Source organism: Oreochromis niloticus, linkage group LG3, assembly GCF_001858045.2.
Source record: "Oreochromis niloticus isolate F11D_XX linkage group LG3, O_niloticus_UMD_NMBU, whole genome shotgun sequence".
Classification (NCBI taxonomy): domain Eukaryota; kingdom Metazoa; phylum Chordata; class Actinopteri; order Cichliformes; family Cichlidae; genus Oreochromis; species Oreochromis niloticus.
In genome coordinates, this window is record NC_031967.2 from 30,495,003 (window position 1) to 30,520,966 (window position 25,964).

Here is a 25,964-nt window from a genome sequence, read left to right on the forward strand (position 1 = left end):
TTAATCCCTCAGCTAAAGCTTTACAGCCTCCCTGGAGCCCTGTGTTTTCAAGTGAAAGTGGGTGCATCCTTTCTGAAGGTTTTGTGTGTGTACACAATCATTTCAATTTCAGAAAGTCCAGCCGCGGTAGAATGACACTGAATCTGTGTCACGCTGATCCTGCTGAGCAGAGTCTCATTATTTATCAGAGAGTGTTTTCAGTCTCCCATTTGTTGCACCTCAAAAAAGCACTACTGAGGATGCTTCAGTATGCAAAATATCGGTTCACTTAGTACATGCTTCACATAGTTTTGCATCATCACTTCATTCCTGTTTTTTTGAATCCTCTTAATTTGCATCAGAATTTAAATTTTGTCCACAAGGTGCCCGCTGTAATTGTGTGCTTGTGTGCGTTTTTGTTTCCTGTTTTGTCAGTATTGACGGCGTGATGCGCACCATGAACACAGAGAAGCTGATCAAGACGCTGCCCATCATCCAGAACCAGCTGGACGCTCTGCTGGATTTCCAGGTACTGAGTGTCTTTGTGTGCTACATACGTGCGCGTCCTGTGTCAGCCATGCTTCGTTCACTTTCTCATCAAAATGTAAATTGAAACAACAGTTTGTAAAGTTTTGAAATGCATTGATGGGAGTATTAAAGAAAAAAAATCACACTATGGGGACAGATTGCACATCTAAGTGCGAGCCTGTAGGAAGGGCGCAGGAGGACTGGGTGGGGACTCGGTGCATTGGTGAGGGTGCTGTGGTTTGTGCCAGCGAGCTTCAAAGAGTCATAAAAATGGATGGTTTCTCATTGAAATGCATACTGAATGTGAACCGAGGGAGTGTGAGTGTGTGTATGGATGTGATGGGGTTTTTTTATTTTTATCCCCTCCACCTAAACTAAATTGACATTTGCTCGGTGTGTGGTGATGTGTTCGCTTCACGCCGAAGGGGGAGAGGTGTCGGTATTTGAAAGAGATGCTTTATTTTTATGAAAAGCTTTGGAAAGATGTGAGAGCGATGCCTCCTTTACCCTCTCACTCTCTATCTCTCTTCTCTGTAGGCCAACCCTAATGAGCTGACCAACGGTGTGATCAACTCAGCCTTCATGCTGCTCTTCAAGGACTCCATAAGGCTGTTTGCTGCTTACAATGAAGGGGTCATCAACCTATTGGGTACACACACACATATACATGAACACGCAGGATAAACAGCAAGCTTTCTCTTCTACATGTGTCAGGAATGATGAGGTATATCTGCAGTTTGTTTTTGTGTGTGTGTCCTCACACTCACGCTCTTGTCAAGCAGATGTATAAAAACCCTCTCGCCAGCACATACACACACGTGTGCGCACAGTAGGTTTTGACAAGCTGTCTTGTAGCTGCCAAACGCTTCTTTTTGTACAGCCGATGAATGTTCCTGTCTTCTTTACTCCCTCCTTTCCTTACAGTACTGTGTAAAAGTCTTGAGCTAACCGTCATTTTCTATATTTCGTTGGGAAAAAAATGTTTCAATAATTGATTTCTTGAAACATGCATGTAGGGGGGTTATCACCACATAGTTTTTTGTAGCCATTTCCCTCGTTGCCGAGTTTCAAATTTGTCGGTTTTGATATTCGTGAACGAGACGCTCTCATGACTTCTCGAGTGACAATACTGACCAGCTAATCGGTGGCATGCATTGTGACGACATTACATTTTAGTACCTGCTTGGATCGTTTGGAACACCGGCCAAGCAGGTACCTGATACCAGGTACTATAACCTCATGGAAAACACTGCAAACCGTGGTGAAACTGTGCTGAATCGATCCGAACAGGTACTAATGGAAAAGGGGCTTTGGGCAAGGGTTCTTGTAATTTCTTTAAGTAGTCTTCAGGAATATTTCCAGGCTTTTAAAGGACATTCAAAGCTCTTCTTTGGACGTTTCTGCCTTGTTCCGTTCTCAGTCCCAACACCACTGGGTAAAATGCATCTTCGAACCATGACAGAGCCTCCACCTCTCTCCTGACCTGCTCCTTATATACCGATTTGAACCAAAAATGTCAAATCCAGATTTATTGCCCGATCACATCTGTTGTCACTGATTTTCAGTCTAGGCCAGTCTTGTAATCTGACATACCTCAGCCTTTCCTCCCTGTTTCCCTTCCTTAAGAATGACTTCTTGACAGCCACCCTTCCACTGAGACCATTCCTGACGAGGCTTCAGTGAACAGCAGGTCTCTAGTAGAACTATGTCAGGTCTTTGCTGGATTTTTTTTTTTCTTAAGGACGTGACTTTCAGATGCTGTTCAACTGCTGCAAATAGTTTTTCAGGCCTGTCACTTCTTCTTTTGTCCTTCATTCGTCCAGTTTTCTCAGATTTGCTGGCATATGACAAGTTGTCGGCTAACAGCTCTTCACCTCGTTGGTGCAAAAATGTTATTTCATGCCTGTCAAACTGTGTTATCACTGGCCTTTTTTCATAGATTCAACTAAACAAAGGCAAACAAATGATGTGTTTTGGTGACAGGCAAGTAATAAAGTGCCTAAAGATACAATTTAAAATTGGTTCTCTCTAAGCGGTCTCTTTTGTAAAGACACAAAACTAGCCCATCCCTTGAGTTAGGTGCATTTGTTAAGTGGCTTAAACAAGAAAACAGAATGACTCTGATAATGGTCGGGTATAAGGACTGCACTGGAAGTGAGTGAAAAAGCAGCCAATGTCCAAAGAAAGAACTGTGAAAGACTTGTAGAAAACCTGGAGAACAATTACTCAAGAAAACTTTCCAAAGTCTGGCTGCTTGGAAGACAAATGGGTAGAAATGAGGGGTGGCTCAAGACTTTTGTACTGTACTTCACACTTCTGTCTTCCTTTTTCCTTTTAAATTTATATGTCTCTCCCTCTCTGTAGAGAAATACTTTGACATGAAGAAGAACCAGTGTAAAGATGCCCTGGACATCTACAAGAAGTTTCTTTACAGGATGACGAAGCTGTCAGAGTTCCTCAAAGTGGCAGAGGTATATTTTTCCACGCAGACACCTTATTTTGAAGGCAGTTTTGACCATTTTCCTTAAAGGTTTTTTCAAGTTTAAATATGCATAAAACCTACACATATGGTGAAACAGAACTGCATATAAAGAGGGCCACATTTTTGCTCACACAGCTACTGTACGCTCTTCAAACCAGAATTCCTAACTTGCCCTCCCAGCCCCACATTTGCTGCACACACTTACATATATATGCACCCAAAATAACCCCGAAGATGGAGCATGTGGTTAGGCGCTCCGTTAGCTCGCTCTCCCTCTGCTCCCCACACTCCTCCATCTCATCCTTTCTCCTCCCTCGCTCTTCCCTCCGCCCCTGACAGAGATGGATACTCGTGTGGCTCTCCTTCGCCCAGCGCCCACAGATCATCCCTCTTTCTGTCTTCCCTCTGGTGCCCTCTCTCTTCCATCCCTCCCGGTGTTTCAGCAGACTTGAAACAGTGAGATCAGCTGCTGTAACTTCCACATTAGTGGGTTTTATGTTCTCTCCATTAATGTACATAAAAAAATAAATGTTCCCAGTCGCTTTCCTTTTGTCTTTTATAATTGGCTTTTGAGTAGCGCTCTGAGCTATTCGTATATTTTTTTCGCTTCCATGTTTTACATGACATGATTCAAACATGTAGATTTCAGTGATTTCCTGGGCAAGGCTCCAAAATCAACTAAAAGCTCGCACATAAGCCATCTGTATAGTTTATGACATATCCATAAATTAAATGACATGTTTCTCAGTAGCGAGCTGGTGCAGATGAGTCTGCGCCATGTGGCCATTAACCATTAACTCTACATCTAAACGATGAGTAATCAGTGTAGTAAGTGTACTAAAAACAACTGAGATCTTGAGGCGTTACCTTTTTAATTCAACGGATTGTTGAAGCAGATTTGCACATGAGGGTTGAATATCATTTTAAGAAAGCAGCTTTTCTACAGCAGACATTTTTGCTCAGGCCCTGCTGTTAGAAACATTACCAGTGGCTCAGATCTAATCAAAGGGAGCAACATGAACAGTGAGAAGACTCGGGTGACTGGACATTAGTCTTCATTAAATCTGAGATTTACCCCTGTTGTTGTGTGATTTAGTGAAAAATGTCTGCAGTGTAAAAGGCCTCCTGTTAAAATGGGACTGTCCCATTTTTCTAAACTCTTAAGCTGGAGTTTAACTGAAAGCACCTGGATTGACTTGAAATCTGCCCTTGATATTTATGTTTGGTTGTTTTGGGATAAATGACAACAGGATAAATAATCAAAAGTAGGAGGCCACAGTTGTGTTCGGACTAATTAAAATACCGTCTTTGGAAGGCACATGTTTAATTCTTACAGTGCCTGAATCAGACATTATATTGACTTTAGACTGGGAGCTAGCAGGGTAAAGACTGTTTAACATCCAATCTGACTCTTTTTTTTTAAATTTTACTTTAGGATATTTGTGTTCTCTCATTCAAGCCCACTGGTTGAAGTAAAAAAAAAAAGGGGGGGGGAGAAAATATGCCGTCTTTCAGTTCTAATGTTTTACGTATCAGGACATAATTTTAAAAATAATCCAGTCCTCAGCAGGTAAAAACAACCTCAGATGAACAGCAACATATGACAAATTGCACGATGTCCTTATTTAATTAAGAAAATGAAGCTAAAGCACACAAACGGTTTATAGAAAATTAATGCACCCCGTGATTGAGCAGCTTGTAGAACCACCTTGAAGGAACTGTTTTCTGTGTGACTTCATGAGTTTTTCACATCATCTTGGTGAAATTTTGGCCCACTCTTCTTTACCATGTGTAGTCAGTTCATTGAGACTTGTGGGTATTTATTCATGCACAGTTTGCTTAAGGTACCACCACAGCATTTCATTCAGGACCCCAAACACAGGAGCGCATCTAAAACAGAATGGCTGAAAAGGAATCAAACTCCTTGTCCTTATCTGTCAGACAGATGTTTGTCTCTAGAATACTTTGGTATTCAGAGGAATTCATGTTCAGCCCAATGACAACGTGTCCAGATCCTGTGGCTGCAAAACAAGCCCAGATTCATCACCCCTCCTCCGCTGTGCCTGACAGTTGGTGTGAGGTGTTTGTGCTGATATGCCGAGTTTGGCTGTCTCCAAATGTAGAGCTGTGAATTACAACCACACATCTGAACTTTTATCTCGTCTGTCTAAAGGACATTGTTCAACAGATCTTGTGGTCTGTTTAGATGCAGTTATGGAAACCTAAATCATGCTGCCGTCTTCTCTTTAGAAGGAAGACATGTTCTCCTGAGAGTCCAGCCAAACAAGCCTTACTTATTCAGTCTTTTTCTAACTGTGCTGTCATTAACTTTAACATTTAACATGCTAACTGAGGCCTGTAGAGTCTGAGATGTAACTCTTGGGTTTTTTGCACTTTCTTTGACCTAGGGGTGAGTTTGCTGGGAAAGTTGTTAATCATCTTTCTCAGTGTAGAATGATGGACTTTGTCAGCAGTTGTTTCTCTAAGATCATTCCTGATGTCTTTTGTCCTCAGTGCTCTTACATACACAGCTTGTGCACTGTAAGTAGGTTTTTTTTAATTAACTACACAATATTGTTGCTGTTCATCTGAGGGTGTATTTTAATCTTTTAAACCCTGCTTCAGACCAGATCATTTATTTATTTAAATGCTATCCTGGTCTAATAATTGAAAGAGGCTGTACATTTTTCTTCACTGTATAAAAGTATCTTCAAGTAACAGGATTAAACGTTACTCATATTTCCTGCTGGTAACGCCTGAAGGTGAGTTTGACAGCAGGTTTGAAAGAGAGGGGGAAAATAAGCTTGTTTATGTCGTGTCCTAGTGTTTTTGAGATGGTTTTGGTGCAGGTTATGGCGTCCTTTATGAGTGTTTTCAGAGTTATCACGCCATCCTTCATGCCTGCTCTCCCTCATCGGTCAGACATGTTTATCACTGTGCAGTCATTGTTGTCATTCACTGTTGAGATGTCAAACTTTTTCATGTTTATTTCTGTTTTTGTTGACACTGCCGCTGCATGAAGTAATGATTCCCCTGTTTTGTTTTGTTTTTCTTTTCTCATCCTTTTATTTATTTTCACCAAATGGACCCCACCCTCCTCTTTATGCTTCCTTCTCCATTTTATCCCACCCCCCCGACCCCCTCCTTTTTTTCCTTTTCTTTTTTTTTTAATATTTTGTTTTTGACGACAGCAAGTTGGAATAGATCAGGGTGACATCCCAGATCTCTCACAGGTCAGTGTACATCTCACCGTCCACCTCTCTAATTCCAACCTTCTCACCTTTTTTCCTTCCACAGAGTCTCTCCTGCAGCACTACTTGTTATCTCACTGCTCTCTCTGTGCTTTCATCCACTGACTCACACTTTATTTCACCCCTGCCTATGCCTGTTTCTCCCTCCTGACCAGTTGTTTACTTCCTTTTCACTCTCCACCCTACTCCTTTTTTGTTTCTTTAAAAGAAAGTTAAAAAAAACCAAACTTCTAACCTGAATTTACTGTTCGAATCCAGGCAACTCCCTTCTGGTATAATTGATTTTGCTTTCCTGCTTTCCCTTTCACTTCAAAATGCTCGTTACAGGTCCAAAAAAAAACAGGCTGAGCTGTGTTAAAGTTGGCCTGCTTAAGCGCTCCGCGCCATCGGCATGCCTGACGCCGATTTAAAAACCCCGAACAATGAGCTTTAGACCTTGAATCAATAAAATTAAAGTTAATTGCAAAAATGAAGGGCTTAAAAAAACAGGACAGCAACAGCACTTTCTAATTGTCAAGAATAAATTTTCCTTTTTGTTTGTGAGTTCAGTGGAATCGCTTGAAGCGTCGTTTTTATCCTCCCCGTGGTTTATGGTCGAACATCAAGGACATTGTTTTCTTTGTTAGACTGCCACCCATAAACACACATTATAATTCACTTCAATGCCGTTAATGACCTGTTTCTGTTTGTTTGTGTGTCTGTTTGCCTTCTTTGTAGTTATAAATGTGTTAAAAATAGAAAGCCCGTCCTTGGATTCAGTGGAGTGAAATTGATCACCAAGAGGGCTGCAGCTAATGATTGCTTTACCAATCCATCTGTTGGTTGTCTTAATTAATCTGTGTAAAATACTGCAGTAAGTGGCATCGTTAATTGCTTCATTTAGTTGGTCAAACAGCAAAAACTAAACGAAAAAATGGAGAATATTGGGTTTCTTGCAATAATATTTAACAGGAAAAAGGCACAAATCCCCACATTAGAGAAGCGGAAACTGTTAGGCTGTGTACTATAGAACATTGTTTTTGAGAAATAATGAAGCTATTAATTGTTTTTCAAAATGATAGCAAAGTACGATTATCTGCTTGTTTCAGATTCTAAATGGTGATGATTTGCTGCTGGTCTGTGTGATAGAGCATTATTAAAGTATATATTTTTTCTACAAAAGGCATTTGCAGCAGAATTAACAGTCCTGCTGTACAGTTGGTCTGTCAGTCAATTAATTTTAGTTGCTAGTTGACTGAGATCTGCTGTAAAGGGGTAAAACCCCAACAATCAGACATTTCTCTGTTGGCAACAGTGGCGAGGAAGAACTTGTACTTTGAACAGGAAGACACCTCCAGCAGGTGCAGCCATCTGTTGCAACTGTGGAGAATATAAATGACGGATGTAGCTTCAGGGTCTGAAAAATGAAGTGCCTTAATCTGGCATTGTTTTTAATGTCCACCAGGGGGTGATAGGTGTGATTGCAAAAGCTACTTCCGGTCATATAGAAGTCTGTGGGAAAACAGCTTTCTGACTTGTCATCTGTAATAATTTTCCTGATGACTTTCTGGGCTCAGGCACTCATTTTAGGTTACACTCAGCGCTGTTTCATGATATTTAGTTTGAAAACGCCACAAATGTTAGCTGCTGTTAGCTGCTCTTGGTGTTTGTTAGCTGCTGTTAGCCAGGGTTAGTGAAGGTTTTTTTTGAAGTGGATGTAACATTGTTGAACTCAGACACTTACTGAACTCTGATTACATTCTCACATCAAATGAAACTGTTTATCAAAGCAAACTTGTTTGTGTTTTTAACACTTGACCCTAACATTAGCTGGCATAAAGTTACTTTATAACCAACTGTTGTTGTTTTTTAGCCAACTTGTCAGCGGGGACAGGAGGGTCCCATGGCTGATCTCAAGCTGCTTACGTAAAACGCCAATAGTCTGCAATGACTTGTCCTTCCCGGCCACTCTATTCAAATATGGTTGGTGAACAAGCTGGCTTCTGCAAACCAGCCTTTTAATAGATGAATTATACGTTTATGAGAAGGCATCAGTTTGCTGGAAAATTACAATAAGTAATTACATCCTGTTCTATGCATATTTATGAGTACAGTGTCATCTTTTCTGCTGAATGCATCTTTAAAGTAGCAAGTGTAGGCTAAGTATGGATGCATGTAATCAGACACTGTCTTAGTCTTGGGTTTTGGGGATTTTTTTTTTTTGGTATTTTATATAACAATGAGTCAAAAATTTACTTGGCATAGAGCAGTTGCTGCTGACAGATCTATTTCACCCACCCGCGACTTCTTTCATAGCACACAGCCACAATATGTGACTGATCTCAGTGTCATCTAGTTCCTTTGTCGCTGTCACAGTGTCTGCTATGCCTCAGCCAGCTCAGTTTGGTACTGTTCAAATATCAGCACCGTATATTAGAAGCGAGTTATCAATTGGTGTGTCCTTGGCTGACAGATTTATCCATAACGAAATAATCATAAGCTGCAACCCTGATTGGATTGACAGTTTATTAAATTGAGCATACTTTGGCTCATAGTTGAAAAAAACTTGGGTGATTTTTTTTTTTTTTTTTTTTTTTTTTTTTTTTTTTTTGCGTAAAGGGAGGGGGGGGGGAGTCTCCCACACACTGGCACACAACAGTAAAACTTTACAGCTTGCTGGATCGCGACCTTGGTTATGCATTACTAAAAAAATCATTAGAGTGTGAAGCTGGAAGTCAACAGCATGCGAGCTGACAGTGTGGGTGTTGAACTCATAGTAAAACTGCACAGTTTACTGTAGTCATTAAACAGACGTTTTTCTTCTTCCCCCTCCTCTCGCAGAAAACAAAAGGATCATACATTGTAGGTGGTGGGTTGCATACTCTACGCCCCCCCAATCCTGCTTAACCTCCTCCTCCTGCATGAACGTCTTCATAGCATGTGTGTGTGCAACCATACACACTTGCACCTCAAGCCCTCAAAGGCATGCTCTTCCCCTGTTTTTCGAGCGTAGAATGATCTGGTGTCAACTCAGTGCAATATGTGTGTGTCGGCCTCAGGTGGCAGCCGCTCTCAAACGCACACACACACGCAGCCTTGGCACGACAAGCAAAAGGCCATGAAACCTCATGAATAGAAAATGAAGCTTCACCCCTCCGTCTTCATCTGCATGAAAAGAATCTCTGCAACAGCTTTCGGCTCGGCTCATTTAAATTCCGTCCTCCTCCTTTTTAGATGTTGTTTATTTCATACTTGTCATGCACGACATCATTTCTTCAACACGCATGGTGGAGGTGCTTTAATAGTGAATGACCCGAGCATTACTGTGTAATCACTGTCAAAAAATAAAGGAAACATCAGAGAGAAGAAAGCAGGGATTCTCTCTCTCTCCTTTTTTTATAGTGGCACTTCTTTCTCAGTGCCTTCTAAAGTCAGAGTTATTACTGCTAAGCATCTTATGTTAAGAGCATGGCATGCTCGTGATATGACCCCCCCTCTGAGAGTGTGCGTGTGTGTGTGTGTGTGTGTGTGTGTGTGTGTGTGTGTGTCTGTCAGAGCTAATATTGACTAAGCACACACACAGAGTCTTCTTTTCACCTATTCAGACTCTGCGGCAGTTAAAGATCTTTCTTTGTGCAAGTCGCTGTTTCTTTAACAACCAGGCAACAGTTTGGCAAGAACCCACCGTCTAGTCCGGCCTCCAAACGCCTCTCCTGTGTGTGTGTGTGTGTGCGTGTGTGTGTGTGTAGGCCTACTGACAGCAAACTTTGCATTCTTGCGGACAGAGAGGCAGACATGACGTTGTGATATTTTCACAGTGAAAGAATTTCCCCTCCTCTCTCCAAAGCTGAAAAAGAAATGAACTATTCTTTTAATTCCTGCATGCTAAGTATGGACGACTGAAACTCCCACTATAGAACTTATGAGTTTGGGTCTCTAATTTATTGGACAGTGACACATTTTGTTTGCAGTCTTGCTTCTGTACACCACCACAGTAGATTTTAAATCACTGAGTCTGTGATTGACTGAAGGCTTTCAGAGGTCTAACAAACATTTTGCATTAACTGTTTAAAATCTGCAGCCATTTTTATACATATTACCGTATTTCAGAGGTTTAAAACTGACTGACAGGCACTTTCAGTTACAGTTCCTTGTTATTCTCTAAAAATAAAGCAGACTTAATATCCAAAGTTGATTCAAAGTGTTGAATTTTTAATTTTTAGGCTTTTAACTAATTTAAAATGTAAGACCCAAAGAGTGACAGTGTGAGTGAGGGAGGCCGTCATTAGGCTCTAATACTAAAATAAACCTACCAGAGATGAACAGCAAGAACTTTCAGTGTGGCAAAATCAACAGTTTGGTTCATTTTTTAAAAAGGGGACGGCCAGCTCAGCAACACCAAAACATCCCACCAAAACCCCACAGAATGTGACTAAAGATGATGACAGAATTATTTCCATGGTTAAGAAAAATAAATTCACAACATCTAACCAACTCAAGAGCAATCTCAAGGAGGTATGAGTATTATTGTCAGAGTGTAAAATCAAGAGACGCCTTCATGAAAATACAGACTGTTTACAACAAAGTGCAATCCACTGGTTACACTCAAGTACAAGAAGACCAGATTAGACTTGGCCTGAACAGTTCTGCAAAAAGAGCAAAAGCCAAAACTGCCAAAGCAACCCAAGACAAAGTTGGACAAAATGGCCAAGTCAGTCACCTGATCTCAAACCAACACAGAGGCTTTTTAGTTACAAGATACAGAACTGAAGATGGAGATCTACAGACAAACAGCAGCGAAAGAGAGCTGTAGTAAGGGCCTGTTGGAGCATCTCAGTGAAGGAAACACAACATCTGTTGATGTCCATGAGTTTGACCTCTAATTCCTAAACAGTTTATGCAAAACTGCTTGTTGAATTAAAGCTGAAAGTCTCCCCGTGGTGCTGTACACAGGCAAAACTCTGAAAATGTTGCCTTTTTCCAACAAGTTATGGGCATCGCTGTAAATAAGTCTTACTTGCATCAGGAAAATACTGTAGGCATTAATTTTATTAATGAAATGTGACAAATTGATTTATTTAATAAAAAAGTAAGGTTTACATTTGAAATATTTTTATGCAGTTCTGGTTGTATTTTCATCACAGTTTACTTTGATGTGATAGAAATTCATTTATTTCAATAGAGATAATTTCTTTTTCCAGAAATCTATCGTCTTTATCTCGTTTAGCTGTCGGCCTCAATGTTTTAGCACAGCGGTCCCCAACCTTTTTTGCGCCAGGGACCGGTTTATGCCTGACAATATTTTCACGGACCGGCCTTTAGGTGTCGCAGATAAATACAACAAAATAAAACTAGTACCGGTACCGAAAAAAAGATTTATTCATAACACACGTGAAAAGACCCAGGAAAACCAAGTTAACGATAAAAACGATAACAAAATAACGCTGAAAACCGATAAAAACCCTGAAAACCATACATTTCACACCTGAGCCTCAACTCTCGCGGCCCGGTACCAAACGACTCACGTACCGGTCCGAGGCCCGGGGATTGGGGACCGCTGTTTTAGCAGACTGGAGCAATTTGTGTTTCGATCACAAGAAACACACTTTGAATTACAGTCTACTTATTTGCGTAAATCAGAAATACCTAAAGAAGCATCAGATCAATAACAAATACATCATTTATTAAGGGAAATACTTTAAAATAGGAAATGAAGTAAATAAGGAAAATAATGCAAAGCTAAGTTGAAAGCTTAATGTCATTTAATTGATTTTGTTTAATTTTTATGTCCCTTTTATTATAATGTAATTATTTCTAATTTTGGCACTCGTGGTCCTCCGTAGCTCTTAAAAAACATTGATTATGCAGCGATAATGCGACTGCCTGGCTCGCTGTCGCCTTGCTGTTTTGCTGTGGTCTTTTTTGGCATTAATGAGGCACCTAACGAGTGCAGAAGACATCCTGTTGTGCAGTGTCAAACAATTGGAGTTGAACTCGAAGCTGCAGCCGAACTGTTTTATCTGTAGTAGCATAGCAACAGTCCCCAAGTAACCCACTCGCTAACTGGTACACAACAGCTCAAATTTAGCGCTGCTGCCTGATGTCATCGTACAACAAAAGGCTCTTTAAACACTCCTGGCCTCGCTTGTTTTTCCTAAAAAAGGATAAGAGATGATCTCAGTCTGCAAGTGCAATAAATGCAGATTTAGGAAAGCTACAGCAGAGCACACTGACAAGTCAGAGGTAAAGAGTACATCCTGGCACTCGCGCAAGTTTAACAGGACGTCGCAGTGTGAGGGCACCGCAAGATGAGTAAGACAAAGAGGCAAACGTAGCAAAGGGAAGGCCCGGCGTCGAAATGATCGCCCTGTACTCGTGAAGTCGAGAGAAGAAGGCGCAGCCTCTCCTCTTCAACTTCTTCCTCACTCTTTTTCAACCTCCTCCTTTGTTGTGTCTCTCCTTTGAGTCTCCTGCTAACAGTGTGAGTGTTTTCTGCATGTTGCCTTGGTTATTCCTGGAGCCTGATGTACTCTGTTACCTTCCTGTGAGACCAACTAACTCTGGGTGCTGTTTGTGTCTGTTACTGTATGTGTAGGTGGGGGGTTTGTTATTTGCATGTGAGAGAAACAAGTTGAGCGGATGACTGAATTTCCTCCTTTTCTCCCCTCATACTCGACTCTCTCAGGCTCCCAGCAGCCTGCTGGAGGCTTTGGAGCAGCACCTTGCCTCTCTGGAGGGCAAGAAGACCAAGGAGCTGAATGCAGACACCAGGTAGACACGTTATAATCGATCAGGCGCATCAGCTGTTCTCTAGTTTGAACCCCTTTTTAAAACATTTGCATTTCCAACATATGAAATTTCACCGTTCCTCCTCGAGAGTACTCCCTCAAAAAGAAAAATTGAACACCACCTCTGTTTTCTCACCTTTCTCTTATGTTTGCAGAGCATCCACCCTGTCGAACGCCGTCTCGTCTCTCTCCTCCACCGGCATGTCCTTCAGCCGCATGGATGAGAAGGAGAAGCAGCAGGCTTTGGAGGAGGAACAGGCCAGATTGCAGGCACTCAAGGTAACACATTTTATTCTTTTTGGCCAAATTGTTTCTGGATCAAAGCGGGGCAGACTCAGAGCTGCAGCGGCAGAGAGGCCAGCAGCAGCAGGTCAAGTAGTTACTGCTGTCTCCCCTTTCAAGAGACTTTTCAAGTGGCATCACTTGATTCAATTTATTCGATTTCGTGCAGCTCCCGCCAGACACAGAGCCATTTCTTCCCACATATTCAGTAATGCTTCAGTCGTTCAGCAGCCTTCGATGAATGAAATCAGTGCAGGCTTCTTTTTTTTCTCTTTTTTTTTAATATATATTATTCAGATAGGATCTCCAGATATACAGCAGATAATGTCGTAGTGTTGTGTTGAATGCTCGTTTAAAGCGCCATATCTGTTTTTATTGAACTCTACTAGAGCAGCTTTGCATCATTCCCAGTTTAAAATGATGCTCATCGTTCTCACACTGAGTTTTGGTGAAGCTTTGCTTGTTCTGTTGTCATGAAACAAGCCATTTCAGCTCCTGCTCTCCTTGTAAGCTGTCTTTCTCCTGATTGGCTGCACCTGGCAAACCAAGGCTTTGAACAGCAGATGGTTGGAGCTCATCCTTTCTCTTTGACCTCATGCAGGCCAAGAGCGGTCGAGCTGTGTGACACGGAGCGTGAAACTGATTACGTCTACACATGCTCAAAAAACCATACCTGATTTTAGCTCCGCCCCCCTTCAAAGTCATGCCCATGTTAAACTTGTGCTATAAGCCACCCTCAACCTGATGTCCACTTTGAAGACAAGGGAGAAGTCACAGAGAACCAAATCTATCTGATGGGCACGTTGGTGTTGCCAGAAAACGATGGCACATGCCACATGAAGTCGCTGAATGTTTTTCTTGGATGCTTCTGGACATTCGACGAGAACTTTGTGTTGACAGTTCGATACAGTGGGACAAAATTCAAGTGTAAAACCCAGTGAATCTCATAAATGGACAGGCGTGCTTCTGGCAGCATTCCTGACCCTTGGGCTCAGACAGCACACGCTCCGCCACCGTCGTTGCCAGTGATGGTCCTCAACATTAAAGTCGGGTCATTTAGACACAGAAGTTGGGAGCGATGCAAATCTAAATCAGGTGTGGATGTTGCTTTTTATTGCTGGAGTCGGCATGCTCGTTATAAGTCTGTGCTTGAAGCTCTTTAAACCCATCCTATAATCCAGCCTGTCTATATGGAAATAAAGAATAATAGCATCACAAAAACCACCTCCATGACGAGCGTGGCTGCAGTCCTGTCTCTGGAAAAACTCTACTGCAAATCTCCTGCAACATTTAAGCACTTACAAGTGGGGAGGAAAAATAAAATCCATACTGCTCCACTTTGCTTTACCGGTAGAAGACCGGCTGTGTTGTTGTTGCGTTGCTGCTGAAAGATTGTCGAGTAACTTTGGCGAGTTCTGAACTCCCAGTCGAGGATAAAGGCCAGCAGTCTCAGTGGCGAGGTGAGCAATAGAAAAGTCAAGTGTAAAATGTGTTGACATTTCTTGCTCCAGCCCTGGGAGTCCTGCCTTACAGCAAACTGTAATTGAGTAGGAGCAGTGAAGCTACAACACAGCGACTCAGTGTGTGTGTGCATGTTAAGCGTGCTTACATCCTGGCAGAAAAGATACAGTACGTGTCTCCCAGTGTTGCTGGGATCTCTGTGAGCTTTGTGTGTGTATCCTGGCAGATTACACTCGGCTGTGTGTTGCCAGCCAGCCAGTGCGCCTAGGTGTGCACTCGCGTGCACGTGCCTGATTGGATTTTAGCACGCTGTTTACTCCGCGCCCTTGGTTGCCCCCCGTTTCTGCCAGGGTCCACTGATTACGTTTTGGGTTTGGTAAGAAAGGAGAGGGGAGATAAAGTGAGAGCGAGAGCATAACGGAGTAAAGAAGAGGAGCTGAAAAGAGAGAGAGAGAGCGAGCTCCGGGGTTAGCGGGGGTCGTCCAAATACTCTAGTCCAGCTGTCTGCGCTCTCTGGTGTCCATATGGACTCATGCACTCACACTCAGCTACTGTCCAGCTGGGGCCTCAGCCCAAACAATAACAGCAGTTCCCATTTGTTCCTCGCTGCACTGTCAGAATAACGATGAAGAGGACTCGGCCTGGCTGAGGCCGGCGCAGCAGCGGGAGCTTCTGCTTATTAATCCGCTCAAAGTCCAAAATCCCTCAAAGGTGGGAGAGGTTGTAAAGTGCAGTAGAACATTTCCATACATTGAAAGTTCAGGCTGAAGTGAAAATGCCTGGACGAGCATGTGAAAGCTTAAACATTCAAGACGCTTTATCGTCATTATGCAAGCATAACGACGACATTAAGGCAGTGATCCCTCACAATGTGTAAAAAAGACAACATAAATACAGACATAATGTACAGCGTTGGTTCAAGTCAGTTTTGGCCACTTTCATTCTTTTCTTTTCTTTTTGACTTATTATTTTTATTGTCCATTTTATTTCTAGTTTTACACTTTAGTTTCCCTTCTTGTTTTAAGATGTGATTTATTTTTTGCCACTTATTCTCTAACGTGTGCCTTTCTCTTATTTTTGTATGTATTTCTCCTGTTTGCTATTCATTCATTCTGTCTACTATTTATATTTTATTCCTGCACAGTTGGTGTTGAGCACCCACTGTTTCATTGTACATGTACAATGACAATAAAGGGCTATTCTGTTCATTGCTTTCTTTTAACTGGGAGCACTTTGGTCAGAACTGTTGTTTCCTTTCTTTTTCTTTTTTCTTTTTTTTAACGCGCACTATCAATAAAGTTGCATTGGACGTAAGTGCATCGATCCCTGTGGAGAAATGAGTTCACTGCCACAGCGAATCAGGGGAAGGACACGAGTGTGAGACGAGAAATAGGCAATAAAAACAGCGAGAAGAACGATAAAAGCGAGCGATGTGGTCGCTGAAAACGGCACTCGAAGGTTCAACGTCTTCTGTGAGTCGCATGGAGAAACAGATATGAGTTATTTTTGTTATCATGTGTTTTAAATTTTTACACAGATGACTGAGAACAGAGTTGTTTGACAGTTGGACGTCTTCCGTCGAGCTGATCCTGATGCAAAATCTTTATATTAATGCAAGAGTTAGGAGTTACAGCTGCAGGAACACCTTCAGAGTGCTTTGATGATGATTTGATGAATAAATTATTTAAAACTGTATCATCCAGATGTGTTTCGTAACCCGACGGCAGGCTTTTTTTACTCCTGTTTCAGCTCAATGTAAAGGCATGCACAGCTCAGGCTTCACATGCGTTTGAATTCATCTTCCCGAATCAGCGGAAAAGGCACAAAATTCTAAACCTGTTATTGTTTTCTCCAGTTTGGCTGGACTCTGCTGATGTCGGTGTTTCTGTCACCAGAGAGATCCGCATTCAGCGTTTCAGCAGCACCTGAGTCTCGGGGTCGAGCGCTGCTGGACTTTTTAGCATCGCAACAAAAAAGAATTTGCTGGAAACAATTAGTTTTAAAGTACTTTACACTAATAGCCTGTCATTGTATTGTTGTGTGCGCTGAATCAAAAACAATATGGCAGCCTTGGCAGGCGAAACTGCACAATAATCTGAGGCTGGAAATTCATTTGGCCTGGCTTTTAAAGCCAAGAAGTGACTCTGTAGATCACCAAAGCGTACTTTCTCCTGTGGATTTTCTCCTACTCATCCTTGCGTCACATCCACCCTTTGTGAGATTAGATCCCTGAATCAAAAACAACAACACAAAGCTACATGACTGCGGAGGTTTAGGGTGGTACTTTCCTCTGTGGAAATATGTATTTTTCTTCAAGTCACAGTGCGTCACTTCCCCCAGATCGGAGCTTGTTGGAAAAGAGCCTCTTGTTTATTTCGGTGGGAAATAGCTGTTCAAGTGTTGCCTTCCTGATCACATTGTGCTGTTTTTCTCATTCCCGTCTGTGTGTTCTCCTTCTAGGACCAGCGCCTGAAGGAGATCGGCATGCAGACTCCACCCTCGGCCTCCCCCAGCAGCCAGTCGATAGGCAGCGCCAACAACAACAACCACGTCACACAGACCCCGGAGTTTTTCAGCTCCACGCTGTCCACCAACAGGTGAGCACGCCACACAGCCAAACACCGCCCTCACACAGTCATACTCATCACACTGAAAAGGAGCCATTAGCTTAAATATGCAGCGCGGGTGTGTACGTTAACAAACAGGTCGGTGAGGAATTTGCATTTTACCACCGTCCCCTGTGCAGCAGAGATCTGACTTCATGCTGCAAGCAGCAGGTTTTCAGACAAGAGCAGCACATCATGGAGTTCTAAATGAAACCCACTTGGTAATATGGTAACTGATACAGCACCACTGACTGTGCGTAGCTCATTAACAGCTAGCCAGCTACAGTGTAGCTCTAACACCAGTGCACTGTGTTAGACGTAGACAGGAGTTACTTTGTAACCCATCTGAAACCCTACGCTACAGCCTGACGTTCACCTGGAGAAATGTAACTCCACGTTACATCAGCACAGTCTGCAACACTTGTAATTGGTCTGTTCAGTTACGTTGTTTCCTCCTGTGTTAGCAGGCAGCTACTTTTCAGACTGTCACCAGGATGTGATGCACAAGCAACAAATGAGTTAGTGATTCGTTTTCTATCAGGTCCATGAAACATATGGGCTTTGATTTAAGGGTGATCATGTGACTGACGTGATTTTTGTCCTGGCATCCTAGGTGAAAATCAGTGGGAGCAGTGTTGCGTTCCCGCCTCTTACATACAGTCTTGTCACTGAAACCCAGTTTGCACTGGCGTAACGCATTACTAAATCTGTTCTTTAGTTTGTAATGAGTGCAGAGCCAGTATAGGAAGTCGGCAGTAATCCAGTGTGCAGACAGACAATAAACACTGTTAAACAGGAGATGATAGAAAACTTAAACAGATGCGTTTGAATGATGGTGATGCTGTGAAGATCTAATGTTGTGATCTAACCTTACATTACGCTGTCACTCGTGAACTTTGGGCAGTATGAGGAGAATCGGTCGGGACAGCGTCCTTGTTAAGTTCTTACTACAGGAGATAGTCCACTGCAGACAAGTTCTCACTACTGGAAACACTTAAGGAAGCTGCCAGGAGGCAGGACACATGATAGACTTAATTAGCTAAACTGTTCTCACATGCCTGAAATTCAACATCACGCAGACTTTGCTCTGGAGACATGACATTTACATTCTTACTCACAGCTCTGGTGGGTGAAATGTTGGAAATATTAGGGCTGCAGTGGGTTTTAGGTGCTGGTGCCCAGCCACTTGAACTTTGTTTTGGGTTTTCTCTGTATTACAATATAATCAGATGACTCCCCCATAAGCAAGCACTTTGGCGACAGTGGGGGGAAGAAACTCCGCTTTAACAGGAAGAAACCTCCAGCAGAATTGGGCTCGGGAGGGGCGGGGCCATCTGCCGTGACCAGTTGGGGGTGAGGGAGGAAGACGGGACAAAATACATGCTGTGGATGAGAGCCGGAGATGAATATTATTATTATTATTATTATTATTATTATTATTATTATTATTATTATTATTATTAAATGATAATAATAATTAAATGATTATTTATGACCTTGTATGTGAGGAGAAGGATTTTAAACTTGATTCTAGATTTAACAGGGAGCCAATAAAGAGAAGCTAGTCTCCGTCGCGTCCCTGTCTGTACTCTCACTGCAACAGCTTTTACACTTGTCCATCTCCAGATTTGCTCCCACTTCAGTCAAACTGTGTTTATACTGGCACGGTTTTATTTTACTGTTTAGATGTTTCTTCTGTCTGCTCCATCGTTAGCATTTGCAAGATGTAAAATCAGATTTTCAGCTGAAATTTCAAGATGTTAATGAACTTTTTAGAACAGTCAGGTGTTTCATGGAGCTCCTTCATTTTATATGACGGAGTGTTGCTGCATGTCGTGATGCTGCACTTGCTTTGTTTCTCGTTCTCTGTAACAAGAGAGGAATAGCTTTAATTTAGGCAAAACAGTCTGGAATTCATTATTTAACGATCCTGTTATCATTAAGAGTAACAAACCTCCTCTTGTTGTTCAACGGAGATTAAAAATATATATTTGTTTTCTGTCAGCGTGCATTAAAAAAAAAAAATTCTTATCCAACCCAACACATCCTTGTATCTCATCTCCGGCCGTAGCGGAGGTAAAGTAAGACTATTTATTCTCAATAATCAGAACAGAATTTAGGCCCAGCGTGCACGCTCTGAATTTACTGCTCCTAACTGCTTTATTGCTCTCTGGAAGTTTTTACAGCCCTTCAGAGCAGGAGGATTAATCTTTATCTGTGACAAACGAACATTTTTAGTGGTGGGTTTAGCTATTTATGCTCGATTGATTAAATATTAATGCTGCGTCTCCATCTGTCTTTCCGTATCTCTCTGTTCTCTCGCTGACTTACTCGATTCCTGTTCCCTTTTCCCCCCCTCCCCCTCCCCTCCTCCCTCTCGACTCATCCTCATTTCTTTCACCTTTTTTCTTTCCACCTCTTCTGTGGCTTTCCTCCCTGCTTTCCTCTCCTCAGTGTGCCCAATCTGAACAGTGACCTGTTTGATCTTCAGCCGGCCTTCATCCCCGCTGTGCAGAGCACTCCTTCCATCTCCAACGCCAATAGTGCCTGGGGAGGTACGTTACTTGCACACATACACACTTTCATTTATGCACATATATATATAAATAAATATACATGAATGCACCAGCAGGGACGCAGACATGCGTATAAGTCAGACTTACACAAGTTAATTTATTTCTGTAATATCCCCTCTGGCCGCCACTTGAGCACCTGTGTGCCCATCCATCTATCTGACCATTCGTCATGGAAACCATCCATCCACCATCATCATCGTCTCCACCGTCATCGTGTTTTCTTCAGGGGCTAATGTTGCGTGACCCAGTCGGCGTCTTGTGTTGTGTTGCAATCTCGGCTGCTCAGCACAGAAGTGAGAGACTCGCACAGCTTCTCCTTGTTGTTTGTCGCTGAGGCTGAAAAGCTGAGCACAGACTGCACCCCAACAAATTTGTGTGGAGGGGAAAAAAAAAACAAGAGGGTCGACATTTCAGCCGCCTGCAATCGGCCGCTTCGAATCAAAATGTAGCGCAAAGTCGCGTCTGTAAGCTGGGCTAGTGCGGCGTATTAAAGGCTTTATGATAAAGGATTATGCAGAGTTTGGCCACATGTTACAGTCAGAGCGACTTCCTCACTTCAGATATGAGCCTTTCACATTATCAGGGACTCTGACCCAGAAGCTCAGATAAATGTCCCCCGTACTTTCCTCAGAAATACCACAAAGCTTGCTTGCTTCAGGAAATGTCAGAGGATGTAAGATTACGAGATACCGATCGTGTTTTCAGTTGGGCAATAGGAGGAGGATGTGTTTTAAAAGAGTACTTTAATATTTGTGGGAAATATGCTTCCCATTGTGCTGGGAAAACTTTACAGAGAATGTGTGGCTAGCTGGGACCACGAGTTGTAACGTTCCCGTTAAAGGGATGCACTGACTTGTCCAACCTTTTCAGCTGGAGTTATCCTTTTTAGGGGCTTTTCTCACTCACACTTTTACTCCCGTACTAAAAAAGAAATGGTATTCACTTCATTTATTACCATTTGGTTCATTCAAGCTCAGTTTGAGTCTTTCATGACTGTGCTAGTGTTTTTTCTCTGCTCTGTGTTTTACTGTGAGTACACCTCCTCACACAAGAGACAGGTGAAGTGAAGATGATAGCAATCAGGTAGAAGACGGCTCCTTCTCCCTGCTGTAGATGCACTAAAAGCTTCCCAGTAAGTGTAAAACCAAACATAATGAGTAAGAGAAAGAAAGTGCTTTTGTTGGAGCTTTTCAGTGGGTGTCAACATAGTTTTTGGTAAAGCGAAAAGCCAAACAAACAACAACAAAAACAAACTTAAAAGCTGGTGCGCTGCTGCTGAAACATGGTATCAAAGGACAGCACAAGGTGTAATTTAGCTGAATAGATTGGCCCCAATGATGAGCTTTCTGAGCCAGCACCAAACCAGTGTTTCATACAGTATAGATGTCAGCTCGGAGCATCTCTGGGAAATTAATGAGCTTATATCCAAAATGTCAGATTCTTCCTTTACATACATGCAAAGTTTTAGTCAGGGAAACTTGTGCCGTGACAGAATTGCCAATTACAGGTGCACAAATAGCAGCATGCTAGTTGTTAAGACCGCCACTTTTTCTGAATGTTGTGAGAGCAACATTTTACATGCAGATAATTGCATATCTGTGCTTTATGGTGACGTTTTTGGGGCGTATTCTTGTTTTGTGGATCCCACAAAGACACCCGCTCCCCCGAGGCTTCCAGCTCCTAATCCCAGTCGGGGATGCGGAAAGACAAAAAGGTGCGTCAGTGGATTTCCTCGTGCACTGGCTTAACTCTCCCGTGAAAGGCTGACGTTCCCGACAGCCTGCGCAGAATCCCGAGTCATCGAGCAACAACAATGGCAGTACACTGGGGACTGTAGCGTCCGCGCTCCTAATCTAATGGGATTAGTTAAGCAGGAGGTGCTGGAATCCTTACTTAAAGCAAAGCCGTGACTCTGGGCCTGTCTGATGGATGGATGTATGTACAGCTGTTTCCTTTGTACAAGTGTGCCAGATAAAGCGTCTCCAGCTGCTATCTCGCGCAGCCTAAATAGCACAAACGGGGCTTTAATCAGTCATATTTAATTGCATTCCTCAGGACTGGACAGCCAACCTCTGCAGCAGAGCGGCCCTGCCATGACCGTAGATTTCGATGCTGTGTTTGGGAATAAGACCACACCCAGTAACAACGGCCCGCAGCCTGCAGCCGGTAAAGCCTCCTCTGCCTGACTGTCTGGGCAGAGCCAGACTGAACTAAACCTTTTCCATCTTTTTCATTATATAACTTTTGGCTTTGCTGGCAACGAAAGCTTAACACTTTACTAACCCTCTGACTTGTTTCCTGCGACTGAGTGGGTGTGTGCAGCTTGCTCACTCTCTCACATAGACCTTTTGTAACAGATACTTCAAACCCAAAGATGACTTCAGAAACAAAAGCTTCCAGTATTTTTTATTGTTTAAAGGTGCATTGTTATAACTGGTACATATCATATGTGAAGAGCAGGCTGTTACTATCAGGTCCAGGATCTGAGCGTGACCTGGACAGTGTGTAGGTAGCAGAACAACAAAAGGCACAGCCATAGCTACTTGATAATCTTTCACAATAAAATTCATCTACATATAGCAGCTTTTAGGACTGGTAATGTGTGTCTATGAGGCTGATTTTTAAAAAGCTCACATCTAATTTCAGGTTACTTCCTGATTGGTGTGTGCATTTCCCCCTACAGAGCCGAGCTCTGCATGAACTACTTTTTAGTAAAACACATTTTCAGGGCATTTTTAGAGCTCATACTGCAATAATTCTTCTTTTGGTTGTACAGTAGGGTTATGCTACAGTCGCATAAGGGAAAGCAGTGGTTGCAGACCACGGCGCAAACGTGTGCTATGAACTTGCAGACTCTAAATTGGTTTCTCTGAAAGCAGGGACCAAGTCTGTGACCACTCACGGTCAGCTGCTGTCTTCAAAGAGACTTTGTTGGGTGAAGATGTAGACAAAGCTTCAGTGAGATGGAATCGACCAACTTAGTTAAACTGCAGACTAAGTTAGTAATTACATGGAATCTGTTTGTGATAAAATGGCAAAGATCGCTCATTTACTTTGATACACGGACGTTCACATTACCTGCTTGCACTCAGAGTCCAGGCAGAACCTCATACATCTGAAACTCCTCCACAGATAGTTGCTGCAGGACAGCAATGTAGCTGCAATGTGACGTGGGTAACATTGCTTCTAAATCGGAATATAGCCAGAATACAACCAGTTAAGCCAAGTCATTTATTTCAGAGAGACTGGTTACACTCATCAGACCGACTCATATTGATTGCAGTGTTCTGACAGTCTGTTAATAAATTAGACTGTAAATATTTGCAGACCTTTCCAAATGCATGTGAGAGTGACTGCAGCTGGTGTGAGTCTGGAGACAGGTTGCCATCGACCAGCTTATCGTCGTCTGATCAAAAGTGGTCCCCCAGAGAGGGTGGTGCACGCTCAATTAGTCGGTCACCACAATCGGGCAAGCCCATATAGTTTTCCTAGTCAGAAGAGGTTGACGTCCTGTTTTTCCTCCAGTGTGATTGAGGCATTACTGGGTTTCTTTCATGTGCCATCTTTTAAATTTGAGCATTTAAACAGATCTTACCAAGCTGGAAGAAAACGGTTAAATACCCCAGTTAACTTTTGTTGTCATTGTTAGTAGTGAGATGATTCTGACAGAGTGAACAGAGCTGAATCTATGAATACACTGTAGAGAATATTGTTGAATAGAGGAGACATGATGTGTAGGAGGCCATCCTTCAGCCTCCTCGCCTTCTGCTGCTGTTGTGTCCTGCCTGTAACAGCTTTGGACTGATGGCTCTTAAGTGTTGCAGGTCTGAGCCTTTTGGCTCTGAGCCCTCTTATTAGCTTACTTTCCTTTAACCTCTCAGCAACTGACACAATCAATTTCAGCGCTTCTCAACCCTTTCGGGTCCCAAGGCACTCCTGCAAAGCATATAATTTTAAGGCACGCCGAGTTATCGACAACTCCGGAGAAGGTACAGCAGATAAGAGCGACTACCTGCAGAGGTCATCTAAAGGCTATTTTCATCATAAAGGGAGAGGGGAGTTCAGAAAGAAGCGCAGGTTTAACTGCAGCAGTATGGAGGGAGTGTGCTGTGACTTTGCTGGATTTGTTTAAAATTAATTAAAGGGGGTTTTTTTGGGTGCTTTTATTTCACACCTGAGGAAAGGTAGTGAAAGGTGTTTCATGGTGCCACCCATTTTCACTGTGCTGGCTTCCATCAATCAGCCTCACCGGGATTTATCGTCCAGCTGTTTCTGAGCAGCATTGGCTCCACGCGCAGTTCACACTCGTTGTCGGGACGACTTGATCAGAGCACGTGTCACACAGATCGCTCGTCATAATCTCGAGGAAAGAATATCCTGAAATCAGCCGGGTGATTTTGTCACGTTATCGTTGTTATCCGGAGGATTAGCTGTATTTGCACAGCTGTAGCGCTGCCTCGTCAGACACTCTTAAAGCCGTTTCCGTCTCACTCCCAAGGACCTGAGTTGTGACTGTGCTCGGGAGCTGCTCGCTCTAATCTCGTCTAACCCCGTCAGTCTCCTCCGCTCCGCTCAGATTTAACAGTTGGAGGCGTGCAGCTTGTTTCTGGCTCTGGACGGAGCGACTTCTTTCTATTAATAGGGCCTGTGTCAAGGCTGCCACTACAACTACCAATACACCATCTGGGCCACTGGCAGCATCACATGTAAAATCCCCCTGTGTGTGTGTATGTGTGTACTCATGCATTATCTGTGTGTTTCTATGCGTCCTCACATGTGTTTGTGAGTCTGTGCTCACACGTCTTCTGTCATTTTGCTCCATCCCATCTGTCTGCTTCTGCTCGTCTGTTATTTGTTGTTGTGGTTCACACCATTCCCACCTTCCTCCTCCCCCCCTGTATTTCCTCTCCCTCCCTCTCTCTGTCTTTGCCTCATCGTCTCCCCATCACACTTCACAAGGCAAGAATCACCCAGGCAACTCCTTTCCATCTGCTCTCCTCCTCCTCCACTTCCTGTCTGTTTTTCCTCCCTTCTTAATTTCACAAATCAAAGTCATCTCTCTTTTTTTTCCTGTCTCCTCTGCAATTTCTGCATACTTTGCCTGAATTCTGGCCACTCTTAGCTGTATTTGACCTGTAGGGATCTTTTCAAGGTTTGAGTTTTCTGAAGGGCAACAAGCAATTTCTGTTGGTTATTCTAATGAAAGTGCTCTGCATGCTACTACCTACTGTGTCTGTGTCCATGTTATTTAAAGCAGGCTTATAATGCATGCTTGCTGCTGTGCTTCACAGTTCAAAATGATCCTTACAGTATCTTACAATGGGCCTTGGTGCAGCCCCTCAGTACATTCTCTGTATATGAGAAGCTCTCCCTTGCCTTTAAGCTGACTTTCTTCTGATTGGCTGTCCCTTGCAAGTTGGGAGGTGGTGGGAGAGGGCCGTTAGCCTCTCACTGATATCATAAAGAAAAAAAAAGACAGTTTGAACTGACCTCGTCATTCTAAACTCTGTTTAACATGAGCTGCATATATGTGACAGGAAATAAAGTTATAGTTCTGCCCTAATTCTGCCTCTGTTTATGATCTTATCTGGTTTTGTCAGTGCAGCTTTCTCTGTTATTAACAAGCTAATAAAGTCTTACACAAGTCGTCAGTGAAGAAGTCGCACTCTTAGTCGCTTTATGTAAACTTGTGATGATAATCTTCCTTCTCAGACGGGACAAGTCTGAATTGAGTTTTGTCACATTAGCGTGGAAGCTGCGGCAGAACCAGATGAAACACTTGGACGGAGATTAAATGCACATCTTGTACTTCCTAAGAGGACTGTGTATCTTCAGTTATTACCTGCATAAAGGAGGGGTTAATAGGGTTATGTTGGAAACACAGAATAGAGTGGTCTGATATTATTGAGTTTCCTGATCGTAAAACTGATTTATGATCGTTTAGTCTGGATTCAGATGTTTTAAAATAGGGATGTGTTAGCTTTAGCTGCAGTCTGTTGGCATGATATAACATACTATATGTAGCTGTCAAG

The 25,964-nt window shown here is 42.8% G+C and overlaps 1 protein-coding gene across 6 annotated transcripts in view; it reads left to right on the forward strand.

Moving 5' to 3' along the window:
- Positions 1 to 25,964, forward strand: part of si:ch211-200p22.4 (phosphatidylinositol-binding clathrin assembly protein) — a 107,717-nt gene that overhangs the window by 57,897 nt on the left and 23,856 nt on the right. For 3 of the 6 annotated variants that reach the window (XM_025905617.1, XM_025905616.1, XM_013276733.3), the window contains 9 exons: positions 415 to 508; positions 1,045 to 1,156; positions 2,872 to 2,978; positions 6,181 to 6,222; positions 12,905 to 12,990; positions 13,163 to 13,286; positions 17,211 to 17,347; positions 19,811 to 19,911; positions 21,988 to 22,098. In XM_025905617.1, coding sequence (XP_025761402.1) covers positions 415 to 508; positions 1,045 to 1,156; positions 2,872 to 2,978; positions 6,181 to 6,222; positions 12,905 to 12,990; positions 13,163 to 13,286; positions 17,211 to 17,347; positions 19,811 to 19,911; positions 21,988 to 22,098 — 914 coding nt within the window. Of the gene's footprint in view, positions 1 to 414; positions 509 to 1,044; positions 1,157 to 2,871; positions 2,979 to 6,180; positions 6,223 to 9,060; positions 9,082 to 12,904; positions 12,991 to 13,162; positions 13,287 to 17,210; positions 17,348 to 19,810; positions 19,912 to 21,987; positions 22,099 to 25,964 lie in introns of all 6 variants that reach the window. The other 3 variants (XM_025905618.1, XM_025905620.1, XM_025905619.1) reach the window with 3 other exon arrangements.